Source organism: Equus quagga, chromosome 8 (genome assembly GCF_021613505.1).
Source record: "Equus quagga isolate Etosha38 chromosome 8, UCLA_HA_Equagga_1.0, whole genome shotgun sequence".
In the NCBI taxonomy this organism is placed as follows: domain Eukaryota; kingdom Metazoa; phylum Chordata; class Mammalia; order Perissodactyla; family Equidae; genus Equus; species Equus quagga.
The window spans coordinates 26,646,683-26,661,345 of NC_060274.1; the positions used below are offsets into that span (position 1 = coordinate 26,646,683).

The 14,663-nt window shown below is 36.4% G+C and overlaps 1 protein-coding gene across 1 annotated transcript in view; it reads left to right on the forward strand.

Moving 5' to 3' along the window:
• The first annotated feature begins 555 nt into the window (after nucleotides 1-555).
• GNAT3 (G protein subunit alpha transducin 3) overlaps nucleotides 556-14,663 on the forward strand; it is a 46,615-nt gene continuing 32,507 nt past the window's right edge. Inside the window, exon 1 of the mRNA XM_046670500.1 lies at nucleotides 556-673. Coding sequence (XP_046526456.1) covers nucleotides 556-673 — 118 coding nt within the window. The remainder of the gene's footprint in view (nucleotides 674-14,663) is intronic.

Below are 14,663 nucleotides of genomic sequence, written 5' to 3' on the forward strand. Positions count from 1 at the left end.
ATAATCTAAGCATAGCAAGGCTATGCATTTGGATGGTTCATTATAAATATTCTGATAGTGACATTGGAGTGATTATGAAGAATTTGGAGACTCAAATATCTGAAGGTAAGATGCAAACTTGTTGATTAGTAATCATAACTTTAAATCACAGTAATAGAGATTGACTACCAGTGAGAAACATTCCATTTGAGCTGTTCATTGTAGACGATCTTTGGTGTATAGATTGTGACAAGTTTCTACGGTTTTGCATGCTATTCTTTAAGGAAGAAGAGCAGGTTTTGGAAGATGTGTCTAAAGGGGCCATCTAATTTGAAAGCAAGATGAGTTTCCTCTTTAGCTTCCAACCGTACAACCGTAGGGTGGTGTGGTTTATCCTTTGATCAGGTGACAGCTCAGAAAGCATCCCCTTAGTCAAAGCAGCATCTTAGCGAGGGAGGGAGTAGGGTGTTGGTACTTCAGCAGAGCATTGCTCCCGCATCCCACGTCCAAACCAGAGCTGTGCTCCACGTTTGAAAAACTCTGAGCAAATAAACTGACGGGTATCTGACACACAAGATGGGAAGCGGAATTAGTTCCGAGAGCAAGGAGTCTGCCAAAAGATCAAAAGAACTGGAGAAGAAGCTTCAGGAAGATGCGGAGCGAGATGCAAGAACTGTCAAGTTGCTGTTATTAGGTAACATTTATTCCCCCATTACTTTCAAAAGACTGATTTTTTTTCAGTCGTGATATATTTACTTTTCTCAACCTTTAATTTCAAGTGGAATACCATGCGAGAGATTTATTGTAAAAATGTGTTTGGAAACTTAAATAGACTTTATGTGCGCTCTATAAATACTCACTAATATCTTTTTTGTTTAGTATTTTATTATGTGTTTTCTGGTTAAACAGAGAGACAGATATTTATTAGATGATTCAATTTCTCTGTCAATAATACGAGTTACTATTATTAAAAGAAAAGTCATATACATTTCTTATTTTATTGCATCCTAATCATTTCCTGAATGTGGCTTTTTAGTAATGAAAACAATCCTTGAATTACAAGTTATAAAGATTTATGTTATTTTGTTTGAACAGAAATATGTTGAGCTGTTTGATATCAAAGTTAATGTTAGTTAATTACTTGTGCTGTTAAAATTAATTAGTCTCAACTTATTTAGAGAGTAATGATAAGGTACTTTCAATTATATTAACAATATTATTCAGGCTTCTGAAGACTGCCTGTAATATTGTCTGAATACTTGAAAAATACTTCACTTAAATCCCTTTAGGCTATTTGTATTCATTCTGGTCAAGAACTATGTCTCTGCTCTCTTTTCATTCCCGCAAAACTCAGCACAATGTTCTACCAAGACTATAAATTCAATAAATATTCAACGAATTGAAAATAATCTATATATCACACATTTTTCTAAACATAAACAATTTAACATGTAGTGGTCTCTGGAAGATAAATATGTTTTTGAAATAAAAACCTATAAAAAGAAAACAAAACAAAAACTTTAATGGCAGTTGTGTGTTCCTCCTGCTCTTAGTAATACACAAAAGGACTTCATTTTATTTCAGAATCTTCCACGCAACAAAATGCCCTCATTTTTTTTTTTTTTTGATGAGGAAGATTGTTGCTGAGCTAACATGCATGCCAACCTTCCTCTATTTTGTACGTGGGTCACCACCACAGCATGGCTTGATGAGCAGTATGAGGGTCTATGCCCAGGATCCGAGCCTGTGAACCCTGGACCTCCAAAGCAGAGCGCACGAACTTAAGCACTATGCCACTGGGTTGGCCCTGTCCTCATTTTCTTAAGTGCCCCTTTACTGTGGCTAATTTGCTCCCAGAGGCAAGTGTGTCTCAGAAACCAGCTGTGGGATTCCCAGCACCTGCTCCTCAAAGGGAAGGAGATGCGCTTTCCCTCTGCACACAGGCTCTGTGGCGCACACCTGCCCACAGCACAGGCAAGTACCCACCTGGACAGAGGCAGGTGACTCAGAAAGACGTGGGCCAGCTGTTATGAAACTAGCAAACACTCTTTCCCCAGCACTCCAGAGCATTCTCTGAGGCTTTGATCAAGAGCGAAAGTAATGTGGACATAGAAAAAGCAAATAAAAGGCAAGAAGGAAGGCCAAACACTCCTATAAATGCATTCTCTGTCCCTCTTGTGCTAACAACAACGGTACAGGAGAACAAAAAAGCACATTAAAAATCCCATGTTTGAATAAAATTCCAAAAGAATAGACATATTTTCAATACACCAATTATTTTTAGGTTAAAGTGGTGGTTAGATCAAGAAGAAAGCGTTACTTTTTCTACCAGAGATATAAAACAATCATTCGTGGCACTGTTACGTCTTCTACTTTCCAAGACAATCACAATTACACAAATTCAGTCCCCAAGTTACCATATCATACGCTTGGATTTATTTGGTTCCAACAATGTGTGCACTGAACTTCTCAGTCACATCGTATTTATACAAAATAAATCAAATTCTCTTAAGCCCTTCCTATCTCAATTATATTCCAAACACTTGCGTAAGGCTCCCCTTCTGGACGCTGAGCTCTGTGCATGATGACCTGATCGTCAAGTTTAAAACAGCAAAGTCTTGTAACAACTCTGCTTTGATTCTCGTTTTTGAATTGAACTCCAATTCTCTAAACTGTAATTTTTATATTCAACTTGGCCTCATTAAGACATAAAAGTATTCACTGGACCTAAACTAAACCTCCCCATCCAATGAAGAAATTGATTTGATTTCTCTTATCTTTGAAACAATGATTCTCATTCATTAGTGTGGTCTGAACAAGAGTTTGTATCAACAAGCACGTGTCATGTTAAACCCTAGCAATGATCAGACCCTGAGTCTAATTCTATTTTTATAAAAGTTAGAAATCAAAAAAACATTTGTGGCAGAATTCACTCTTTATGCTTATCCTCTTATTATCTGACGGATTTCTAGGTGCTAAACATAACACGACTTTCCAAATTTAACGTGTACTGTAAGTAGATGGACCATTTGGTATCATTGGACACAAGCTTTCACCGAATCTGAAGAGCTGATGAAGTGCTACTTTGCAGAAAAAGGATCACCTTGCAGACACAGTCCTCCTTTTTATGCCTTTCAGACATTTAGTAAAATCACAGAAGAGATGCTCAATCTTTTTCTTTAGCAAAAAGCTGGCTTCTAAGAAATGTTGGCGATGGTTCACGTACTCCTGGGACATTTGATAACTGCCATCAAGACAATAATGTCATGTGCTTTAAAAAAAAAAATACCCCGTAAAGATGCCGTGGAAAGAGTACATTTAATAAGAAAAACAAATTCTAATGAATAACATGTTCTTTTGCAGACTTCCTAAGTTAGTTTTTTGACACCTTAAGTTACAAATGTTTGGTTAAACTTTCATTCTATTCAAAAGAAACGCCTGCCATCAAATTGTGGGATCAGTATGATAGTGTTTCCATGTTTCCCACATCTCCTCTTTTTATATTTATTTCAAATTTCAGTTTGAATTTATTTGTCTTACCACATTACTTCCTTTTTTTCTTTGACAAATTTCCATCACCTAAGCTGGCTCGGTTCAAAGCTTTACGGGAAGCATAGGGAAAAACTTAGCTTTGTTTGTTCTTCGTGTTGGAAACATTGCCACTCGCTCCACAGCTCTCAGGGACGATGTTGTAATCAGCTGCCGCCGGTGGTTTCCAGCCATGTCACAGATTGTTAGTCGTTGGTGCTCTTTTCCTTTAGTTCTAAAATTTTTATTCTTTATTTTTCTGTGTGCTATATTGTAAACATCACACTGTTATTTTTTTAATGGTGCCATCTGAGTTTCATTGTCTTAAAGTATTATTCTAATCATCTGACTCTTAAAAAGATGAACTTGAGGGGCTGGCCCCGTGACCGAGTGGTTAAGTTCGTGCGCTCTGATGCAGGCAGCCCAGTGTTTCGTTGGTTCGAATCCTGGGCGCGGACATGGCACTGCTCATCAGACCACGCTGAGGCAGCGTCCCACATGCCACAACTGGAAGAACTCACAACGAAGAATACACAACTATGTACCGGGGGGGCTTTGGGGAGAAAAAGGAAAAAAAATAAAATCTTAAAAAAAAAAAAAAAAAAAAAAATGAACTTGGATGGAGCCTAAAGATAAAAGAATACCTACTTTAAATGTTTTTATTTTTATTTACTCAGCTAATCATCATTTTCAGATTTCGTAAATGGTCCCATTTACTCAACAAATGGATATTTGAAGACGTGTCTTTTTCTACTATGACAGTAGGAGAATTATAATGATTCTGACACTATCTAAAAGCTTGTTACAAAATAACCGGTCAAATAAAACTTGCACAGAATTAGCTAAATAGGTTTACCCACCTGGCAGACTGGGGAGAAGACAATTTAATAGTCGTGGAGTAGAATGTGTTTTTAAGTCATTTGAGGTAAAAATTAATTTGCTAATACTTTCATCAAATGTTATGCTTTTTTCACTTCTTCTCTGAGTGAAATGAGAGATGAGAAGAGTAACCACAAAAAGATTGAGTACCAAATGATGGGGCTAGCCACGTGGCCTCAGAGAAACCACGGGTGTCAGAGTGTTGTGTGAGCTGTAAAAATCCAGATGGATGTGGTTTATTCTCGTTGTGTAATAGATTCCTAAATCTGAAATAAATCAAAAGTCAATAAGGTATACAATTTTTCTTCCTTTTATGTACACCTAAGAGAAAAGAGGACATAAGACTGAGGTTAAATCAAAGTTCTTATTTTTATTCTGTTTTTAAAAAATAGGTCTTTATTTTTTAGTTTTAGAGAGAATCTCTAGATATGAGTAGAAGAGAATGCAGAGAACTGGAGATGGCCCTGATTCGCTGCCTAGATTATAAATTCATCAAGTGTAAGAAATTCTATTTTGAATTTCCATTACACCAATAGAGTCAGAGCTTATCTATGGATGTGATCAGATAAACAGATCCCCCGGAATAACTACATTAAGATTAACCAATACATTGCTTTCTGATCAACTAGTGATAAAAGAAGAATCTTGTGGAAAACATGTAGGACATATTCCTAAGCAATGTTTCCAGTTTTTTATTTTGCTTTATTCATCCAAACTAAAGCCTTTCTTTCCTTCTTCTAATAATAACACATTTTTGTTTTAAAATATTATAAAATAATTTATTTTATTTTCTGTTTGTAAAAATATCCCGTCTTGGGGAGACATGAATACATTTAATACAAATGTTTAAAATTGCTTTTCAGTAAAGTGGAGAGAAAACAGGCAAAAAGTTCTTCCTGGAGAGTTTCAAATTGTCTGCAAAGTGCAATGGACTGTTTGCGCTGTAACAATTTAACAGTTCCAGAGACAAAGACAGATATTTATAATGGCCCATTTATTTATAAAGAATGTCAGAGGGCAGCATCCAATAGCTTTGCTGTTTAGTACTTTTAACACGTCCTTCTAAAGTCCCTTTTTTCCAACAGGCAAAAGCGTGTACACAAATGCTTTCCATGTGTTTGGTTGTCTTATCTCAAATAATCAGCACATCTTAAAAATAGACTCCAAGTCTCTTATGTGAAAGATGCAAACCGTTTATTGAGGCACATTCCCTAGTCTGCCAGATGATGTTACTTGTTATAATGAGATTAAAGTTCCTGTCTTGCTGAGGTGACTCTTGTCAACCGTAATTTAAAAGAACCTCTCTACTAATATCACAGAATATTTTAATATTCACTTTTTCATTCATACCCTGAATTATCAATTCAGGAACAGTACTGCACCTTTAAAGACATTTATATAAGCAACGTGAGCAGTTAACACAAAGCTGTTTGCCCCTCGGTGCTGTTAGAAAGGAAGAGGGCGGTGAAACATTGGATAGTGTAGACTCCATGATGTTTCATATAAAATGTAGCTCTAATTAAGATTTTAGGCTCCGATTCAGAATCCAGCTCCCTATTGGAGTTCCCTGCAAACACTGATGTGTAAATACATCAATGTGGAATTTGAACCAGAAGAAGTAGGATTCAAGATGAGACTGAGGGTGAGACTCATCCAGAGATAAAAAATACCCATTCAGGGGCCAGCCTCGCGGCTGGGTGGTTAAGCGCACACACTCCACTTCTGCGGCCCAGGGTTTCCCCGGTTCGGATCCTGGAGGCGGACATGGCACCACTCATCAGGCCATGCTGAGGCGGCGTCCCACATGCCACAACCAGAAGGACCCACAACTAGAATATACTACTATGTACTGGGGGGCTTTGAGGAGAAGAAGGAAGAGAAATGAAAGGAGATGAGCAACAGATACTAGCTCAGGTGCAAATCTTTTAAAAAAACCAAATACCCATTCAGTTTATTAGCTCCTGATGCTTATAAAGTAGAAGACATGAGTTTAATTCCTGCCTCAATATTTTATGTTTAAATAGAATAAATTTGCTACTTTGAATTGTTCCTTTTTTTTAATTGTGGTAACGTTGGTTTACAACATTATATAAATTTCCAGTGTACATCATTGTATTTTGAAAAATATGCCCACCACCAGGGTCCTAACCCCAGACACTGATTTATTTGATCTAGAATCAGATGCAGGTGATATATATATATATATATATTTTTTTTTTTTTTCTTTTTGGTGAGGAAGATTAGTCCTGAGCTACCATCTGTTGCCAGTCGTCCTCTTTTTGCTTGAGGAAGATTGGCCCTCAGCTAACATCTGTGCCAGTCTTCCTCTATTTTATGTGGTACACCACCACAGCATGGCTTGATGAGCAGTGTGTAGGTCTGCGCCTGGGATCCGAACCCAGAACCCCAGGCCACCGAAGCAGAGTGCGTGAACTTAACCATTATGCCACTGGGCTGGCGCTGTTTCGTTTTAGCTCTGTTTCTGATAGAATGAATCTCATATTTCTCTCCACTGCTTCTGTTATTGTTTTCAATCTACAAAAAAAATTGTATGAAATAGATATCGTTATTTTCATTATGGAGAAGAAGAAAATGAGAACTTAAGATTAATTCTGTTTCTAAGATCACAAATTAGTTTACAGGAAAACAAAGCCTCATATTTTTATCTGTGTTAGTTTTAAATTAGCATCTGCATTCGAAGCTCTATGAAACAGAGAACACATCTGCTTTGCTCTTCACTGAATTGCCCTGGCTTAGCAGGAAAGCGTGCCTCGTGCACGGAGCAAAGACAGAATCAGAATCTAAAAGGTTTCTGTGAGTCGTTCATGGTAACTAAAGCACAGACGTACATTTGGCTCGTGGAAAGAGAGCTAGAAAAGAGCCATATGTGCGATTCCATAAGGAGTTTGTTTTTTAAGTCACCAGGAAGACATTGATGGGTTTTAAGAATCTAAGTGAGAATGAGAATACTTGGATTTCTTTGTCAAAGACCATCCTGGCTACACTGTGAGACAAAGATCTCATGAGGATGTTTGAGGTAGTGAGGCCAGTTAGGAAATTGTCACTACTATGCAAATATTTGATAAGATTGTAAATGAAGACAGAAATTACGAGTTTGGAAGTAAGATTTGAGGGACATTAGGAAACAAAATCCACAGACCTTGATGGCTGACTGCATGTGGGTGTTAAGTGAGAGGAATGATGATGGGCAGAATTGGGTATAGTGATTATTTTATTCATCGGTGTGTGAAACGCAAGACAAAGTTTAGGTTGGGGAAGAAATGAAAGGAGTAACAATTTGGGACATCCAAATTTGTGATATTTGTGGCACAATCAAAAGGAGATATCTATTAAATAGATAAACATATGGGTCTGGAAATTAGGAAGGATAACTTGAGTGAGAGCCATAGATCTGATATAGTCTATCCTCTGTGTTCCTTTTCATCCAGTGTGTGTGGGCTGAACATGTAATCAACAAAGGGCTTTATTCGAACCTTAATTTATATAAAACATTGTGTACATAGCTGCTCCCACAGTTATGACACTTAGACAAATATCAGTTTATCATCTATGTTTCTATCTAAAATAGGCCTATGTGAGAAAAATCACAAAATTCTGTATTTATTTTCCTCCCTTTTTAGGTTAAAAGGTATATTCGTAAGCTAAGAAAGATGACAAATTTGTTAAAATACTCCAAAATCCAAGAAGACTTACATGACGTATTCAATATTATCAGATTTTTTAAAACAAGTATAAAATTGGAAATATTCAGATGAAATTTCATTAGGAAAGAGTTCATAGCCACAACATTCTTTCCCACAAGTGAAGCATGCTGGTTTGGCTGATGAGGAATTTTACGGATTCACGATGCTTATTATTACTGTGTCGCAGAAGGAGGTACCCAAACATACCAATAGTCGTAGAAATATATCTGACACCACATGCCTACTGATGTGATACACTGAAAAAAAACAGTATTATTTATACCATATTTATGCTAAAATATTTAATTGAATCTAATCATCAAACATATACAGAATTGGACATTATGTAATAAATTGTCCTAGACCTTAGAAAAATGTCATGAAAACAAAATAGCAACAACAACAATATGGCAAGGGAAATGTTCTAAATGAAAAGAGTTTAAATAGCATCATAACCAAAGAAAATGTATAAAGTTTGGTTGGATCGTGGATCCAAGAAATATAAACGGTATGAAAAGCATATTTTGGAACAATCAGACAAATATGAATATGGAGTGTATATTAGATAACATTTTGGATTAATATAAATTTTCTTAAGCCTGAAAATAGTATTGTGGTTTAGTATTGAAAAATAGCCTTATTCTTAGAAGACATATTCTGAAACATTTATGAGTGAAGTGTCTGATTGCTTTCAAAGTGTCAGCAGAACAAAGCATATGAATATATAGATGCATGTGTGTGCAAGTTTATGTCTATATAAAACCTGTATAATATATGTATAGGAAAGAAGGCAAACGCAACAAAGCACCAATAACTGGTAACGGTGAACGTTATAAAATGCAAGTTTCTAATGTACTATTTTCTCAAACTTCTGTAGGTTTTAAGACTATTAAAATAAAAAGTTTGGGAAAAAGGAGTGAACATTAGGAGATTATTTATTTTTATGGCAAAAGAAAGTATACAAATTTATCTGCAAATTCATCCATTTAGCTTTACAAATGAATTCTACCAAATATCTCATGAATAGATCATTTAAAAATTACGTAAGCTTTTTTTTTAGGAAATTCTTCTCAGTGTATTAATTGACAAACTTGACAACAAATTTTGAAAAGACAATAACAGGCCAATCTCCTTTGCAAACATAGATACAAAAACCAAAGCAAAATGTTAGCAAACTGATTCCAGCAATGTATAAAATGTAAACATAAATTAATTAAATAGTGGGTGGGGGGGTATCCCAAGAATGGCTGGTTGAAATACTATTAGAACATTAATTAATGTTATTCACCAAATTATCAAAATAAAGGAAAAAAGCATCATGACTATGTCAGGACACGCACACACAATGTAGATAAACTTCTTTCATCCGTTCACGCCATTGTTGGTGGTGAGCGTTTAGCGTTGTTGACTACAGACAGTAACAAGGACTTAGAATGATGGATGGGAGTGACGCACTTTCCTGCCCGTGACCTTCTCCTCTTCAATGCTCTTCTCAGCGGTTTGGGTGAAGGTGGATAAGGCAGCATTTCACACGAGTAAGATTCAGGGTTTGGAAGGATATAGTAACAGATAAAGTTAAAATTCCAAGTGATCTCAACTAGCAGAAACGCTTTGCCCAAATAAGTAAGATGGAATTTAATAGATACTGTTAATTGAGGTTCAAAATCAATTATACACACGTATGTGGGAGAATCTGTTTGCTAAGTGGTGATGTGGAAAAGAGCAGAAAAAATTTAACTACTACAAGCCCAATATATGATAAAGCTACAAAGAATAAAAGAAAGCAGACAAACTAATCATGGTCCTTATTAAGAAAAGTGTTCTATGTATTTAAAAACAAGTACCAGGCCTGAGGCCAACCTAGGTTGCATTTCTATCCTGCTCCATCAGAAAATCAGTGCTGTTGATAAAAGACCTGGTATATGGCACAATTTTCAGTACCAGAGTTCCAGAAGGGCATCGGCTCTTGCATGGAGTGTGGTTCAGAGGGTAAGGGTCAAAAAACCGCGTTCCATGAGAAAGGATTAAAGGAATGGAACACATTAATACTTAAAAAGTCTTTTAGAAAAGAGAGTGCGCACGCTTCAAATAACAGAAAACGTGGAGAGCTCACTGTATGTTAGAGTGTGTCCCAGGCATTTCACATCTGTCATTTAATCTGCCAAAACGCCAAGAGGTAGATATTAATAACCCAATTTTATAAAAGAGGAAACCGACTCTCAGAGAGATTAAATCTGATCAAGACACTCCAAGTCAGAAATGTGTGCCAGTTCATATTTATTTAATTCCAAAACATGAGAATGCCTACTGCATTTTCCTGCCTTCTGTCTAGACTGTTTGAAGTGCTGTCGGGAGGGAGAGACTGATAATCTTGTTGCTCCATGAGAAAGAGGAACGGTGAGTGGAACAAAATGAAGTTGGTTCAAAAAGGGCTACTCTCAAACTATTATATGCCAACAGTCTCCCAACAGATGACAAGCAGACACTGCATCCCAACATGTCTACGAAAGCACAGTGCTTTCATATTAATTCAAAATAAGTGAATTTAAAATAATTTATAAGTGTTGCAATCATTTTGATGTTGACATTACTAGTGCATAGTTAAAAAGAAAGCAACAGCATAGCATTCACGTGGGAGTCAGGAGACAGTTTGTTTCAAGGTACATCTGGGACTTGGGTGACTATCATAATCTCTACTGGATATATTTTTCTTGTGTGTAGAAGGAAGAAATGTGCATAGCTGGTTGCTTTCTAAAGTTTCCTCCTTCTGTACAATTATGTGATTTTTAAGACCAACTCCAAAACATCTTCTGCATAACTGTTAGTCAAAGTGTTTATTCTCTTTTTGTTTGTTTTAACAAGTTGTACCAAATAAGCAATGAAGCCTTGAGTGTGTTCAGTTGAAGTTTAGTTATAGGTGTAGATATCATGTAGCTTTAAAATCGTTTTTAGTATTTGTAAATTAAAATGTGGACTAGAATCTCTAATTTATTCTTATCAAGAATGAAATAATTTGAGTGTTAAAGTATGAATTAAGCACAAATTTAAATATTTAACTACTCAAGGCATTATCTACTTCAAAGAAATAAATGCGTATCTTGTTAAAATTCCCTTGGTGCCCCTTGACCCAGATAATAACTTTAGTGATGGCCGCAGTCTTGAAGGAAAAGATTATTTGAGGACACCCACGGCCCGTGTGAACGTGCTGTTCGAGGTCTATATTTGACTCTGGAACATGATCTAATCTTACAAGAATGGAATGATTATTGTGAACTAAGACCTAGAAACATTGTGAGAATGGGCCTCAACGCTTTCTGAAATAACTTTGCAGTGGAGTTCCAAACAATAAACGAGATTTTTGGAGAGATTGCTTTTCTTCAGGAATTTTCCCGTTACTGCTGTGTTTGACTATACTGGAGCTTCGTATAGAAAGACTGAAGTCGCTAGGTAGAGCCAGGAGTGATCCAGAAACCTTTTTTAAAGGCTTCCAAGGGAAAGAAGTAATGTTTCATAATAGTTTTATAAAAATCTACATTTTTTAAAGCAGTTGATCATTCTGCTTATCTGAGACACATCCTTCATGACCAGCTGAGTTATAAAGACTCTTTATGTAATAACGTACCCACTGGCGTCAGAAATAATTTTGGAAACTTGCCATGTCGTAGTGTCATCTGTATGACTACCGGTTGGCCACATTTGTGAAGCCTGAAAGACGATTTTGAATGTACATTAACTCTCTGACGTTGTCTAAAAGTCACTTTTTTTCAGATTTATGATAAAGTTTTTGTTAGTAATACAGAATGAATATAATGAAATTGGATTATGATTATTTAACAGTTTTAATGTATTCAATACCGGTTCTTAGTGGATACTGTATTCGTCCATGACGTATATGCTGATACAATTCTGAAAAATTCTTTACACATTTTTTTTCATTATTCTCAAGGTAGATAATTTATTTAAGTGAAAATTCTCTAAATTTCTTTCACTTCATGTAGAAGTCATAGATATTATAGAATTATTTAAAGAAATGTTTATTGATAGAAACGAGACATTCTTTTCTCGGTCTCAGATTTTCTCCGCAGTTTCTCTCCCCGATATTTCCACTCTGTTTGAACAAAATACAGCGCTAAATACAGCGGAGCGGACAAGTACCGGGGTTCCTATTGGGCCCGTCGGTTTTCCTCCCACTTCCCCATCACTCAGCGATTTTCCATATAGCAAAATTGAAAAAATATATTTGAAGAAGTGAGATATTCTCCAAATCCATCACCTGGCTAGGATGATGATGCAAGTTCTACCGTCCACGTCTATTGTTGGCGAGTTTAAAACAAAAACCATCAAGAGCAATTTTATAATCTTGTTGGATAACTTTCCTTTCAAAGTGACACACAGCCTGGAGCAAAATAGCTATTTTTCTAAAGCCAGCAAAGCAAGATATTGTGCAAAGCTCACTGATCTGCTCTTGCCCCTCTTGCAAACAAGCAGTGCTCAGCTTTGTAAAATAATATAGCCAGTCGTCTTCTGAAAATGGGTGAGGTGATATTTTAGTGTGATTTTTATTTTATTCTAGAATGTTTGGTGATTGGACATGGCAGCCTCCATTCAATGAGGCGCTCGTGCCCAATCTGTCACTTTGCGTTTATGTTAACAAAAGTCTGTGAAGAAAGGTTAGCAAATTGCTGAGGTTGATTTTGCGTTCATCAACTTTGTTTCAAATTTCACAGTGTGGTGTGGACCACACTAGCACAAAACCACAAAGCCAAGTGCGCTGGAGGTTTACCCAAGAGGAAGAATCCACACGTCATGACCAGGCAATACAGCATCGCTTCCCAGGGCCCCCCCACTCTGATTTCCTCAGTGTCCTACAAGGCGGGCAGCTGTTTCAGGTAACGGCAGAAATAAGATCCATTTGGGTATGCCCGAGACAAGACAAGTTTGCCGTGAAATAGAATTAAATTGCAACTGTATATGACCTTGCAAATCAGGCAGAAATGTTTCAATGTGAAAAAAAAAGATATAATACTGAGGACAAAATGTTATTTTTGGAGTGTCAGTTTTCTTCGTACTGTCCTCGGTGCAACGAATGAAGACCCCGGCCCTTGTGGTGTTTACCTTGCAGTGACGAAAGATAGACAGGAAAAATTGAAAACACCATGTGAATCGTTTGTAAGGTTGTAGAATAAGATAAGTGCTAGGAGCAAAGTGGAGTAGGCAAAGGACGATAAAGTGGGTGACAGTGGGGTTAAATATCTAAATAGGGTAGTCAGAGTCCTCTGGTTCAATATATATTTTGATGTAATTTGAATAAAATTCTGAGACTCGGGGTTACCAAAAGTCATATTACTTTTGCTTCCACAAAATCATACTAGTTTTGGTAAAACTAGGTACTTGACTGCCAAGCTGAGGGATATGTCTATGTCTATTAGTTTTCATGAATTTAGGGTTTTCCCTGGGAAATTTTAAAATTGTCTTAGTTGTGCTACTTTGAAGTAGGTCCAAAATTTGCAGGCACACGGAGACTTCAAAGATATCCTATGACCCAGTTCCTGGAACTTCCAGTAAATACCGAGCCCTCTGCTTCTGTTAAAGCTACAGAAATTAGTATAAGACTGAAAATTTACTGCTGGGCATTTTATGCCAGACCCTTGGTCACTATCATAATTTCAATATCATATTTTTAATGATAAGTGTTCATTGTAACCTGAGGAAACATCCTAAAGGACATGATTTCGTATCGATTATAAAATACTGGGTTTTCCTCAGTACTTTAGAGATTTATTGGTGATTCTATCTAAACATTTTACAAACAAATTCATATTATCAGGTTTTATCAACTCTTGGTGACTCTCTGCTTTTCTCCCGTCTGTAAAACCAGAACTTTTAAACTTCAAGAAGCCCCCTGAATTTGCTCCTTCCCCACCCCAACCCCTCACATGTCAACTCATAAATAAGTAAAAACTAAAAAGTTTGTTCTTGTACTCTATCCATACCTTACATATTGTAGTAATTTTAAGGAAATTCTTTCATCATTTTTGCTCTCGAGTCATATTCATTTTCAGTTTCTTTTCATGTGGCAGTCACCCTTACACCATTATCATTTTAAACATCCTTGTATGAATCCTCCTGAGTCCCACAGCATTTATTCTACTGCTGAGAATACAGCTATAAATATGTAATGCCCTACTTTATAAAACAGACATAGATTCAAGTTATTATGGCGTGATAGTGTTGAAGTGTTTTGATTTACATGCTGTATTCTTCCTAATAATGACGTATAATGTTGTTGGTTTTTTAAATGTTGGTGGTTTATATTTTTTAACAAGATTATCGAGACAAAATTTATATATAATAGTTTACAAATACTTAAAGGGTCCAATTTGATGACCTCTGACAGATGTATACACCCATGAAACCATCACTATCATGGTCAAGATACTGATATTTTCATCACCTCCCCATTTTTCTCATGCCCCTTTGTGATCCACCCCTTCCTCCTCCCTCTTGTACAGGTAACCAGTGATGTGGATTCTGTCACTGTGCTGTGGTTTGTACTTTCTAGATTTTTTTTTT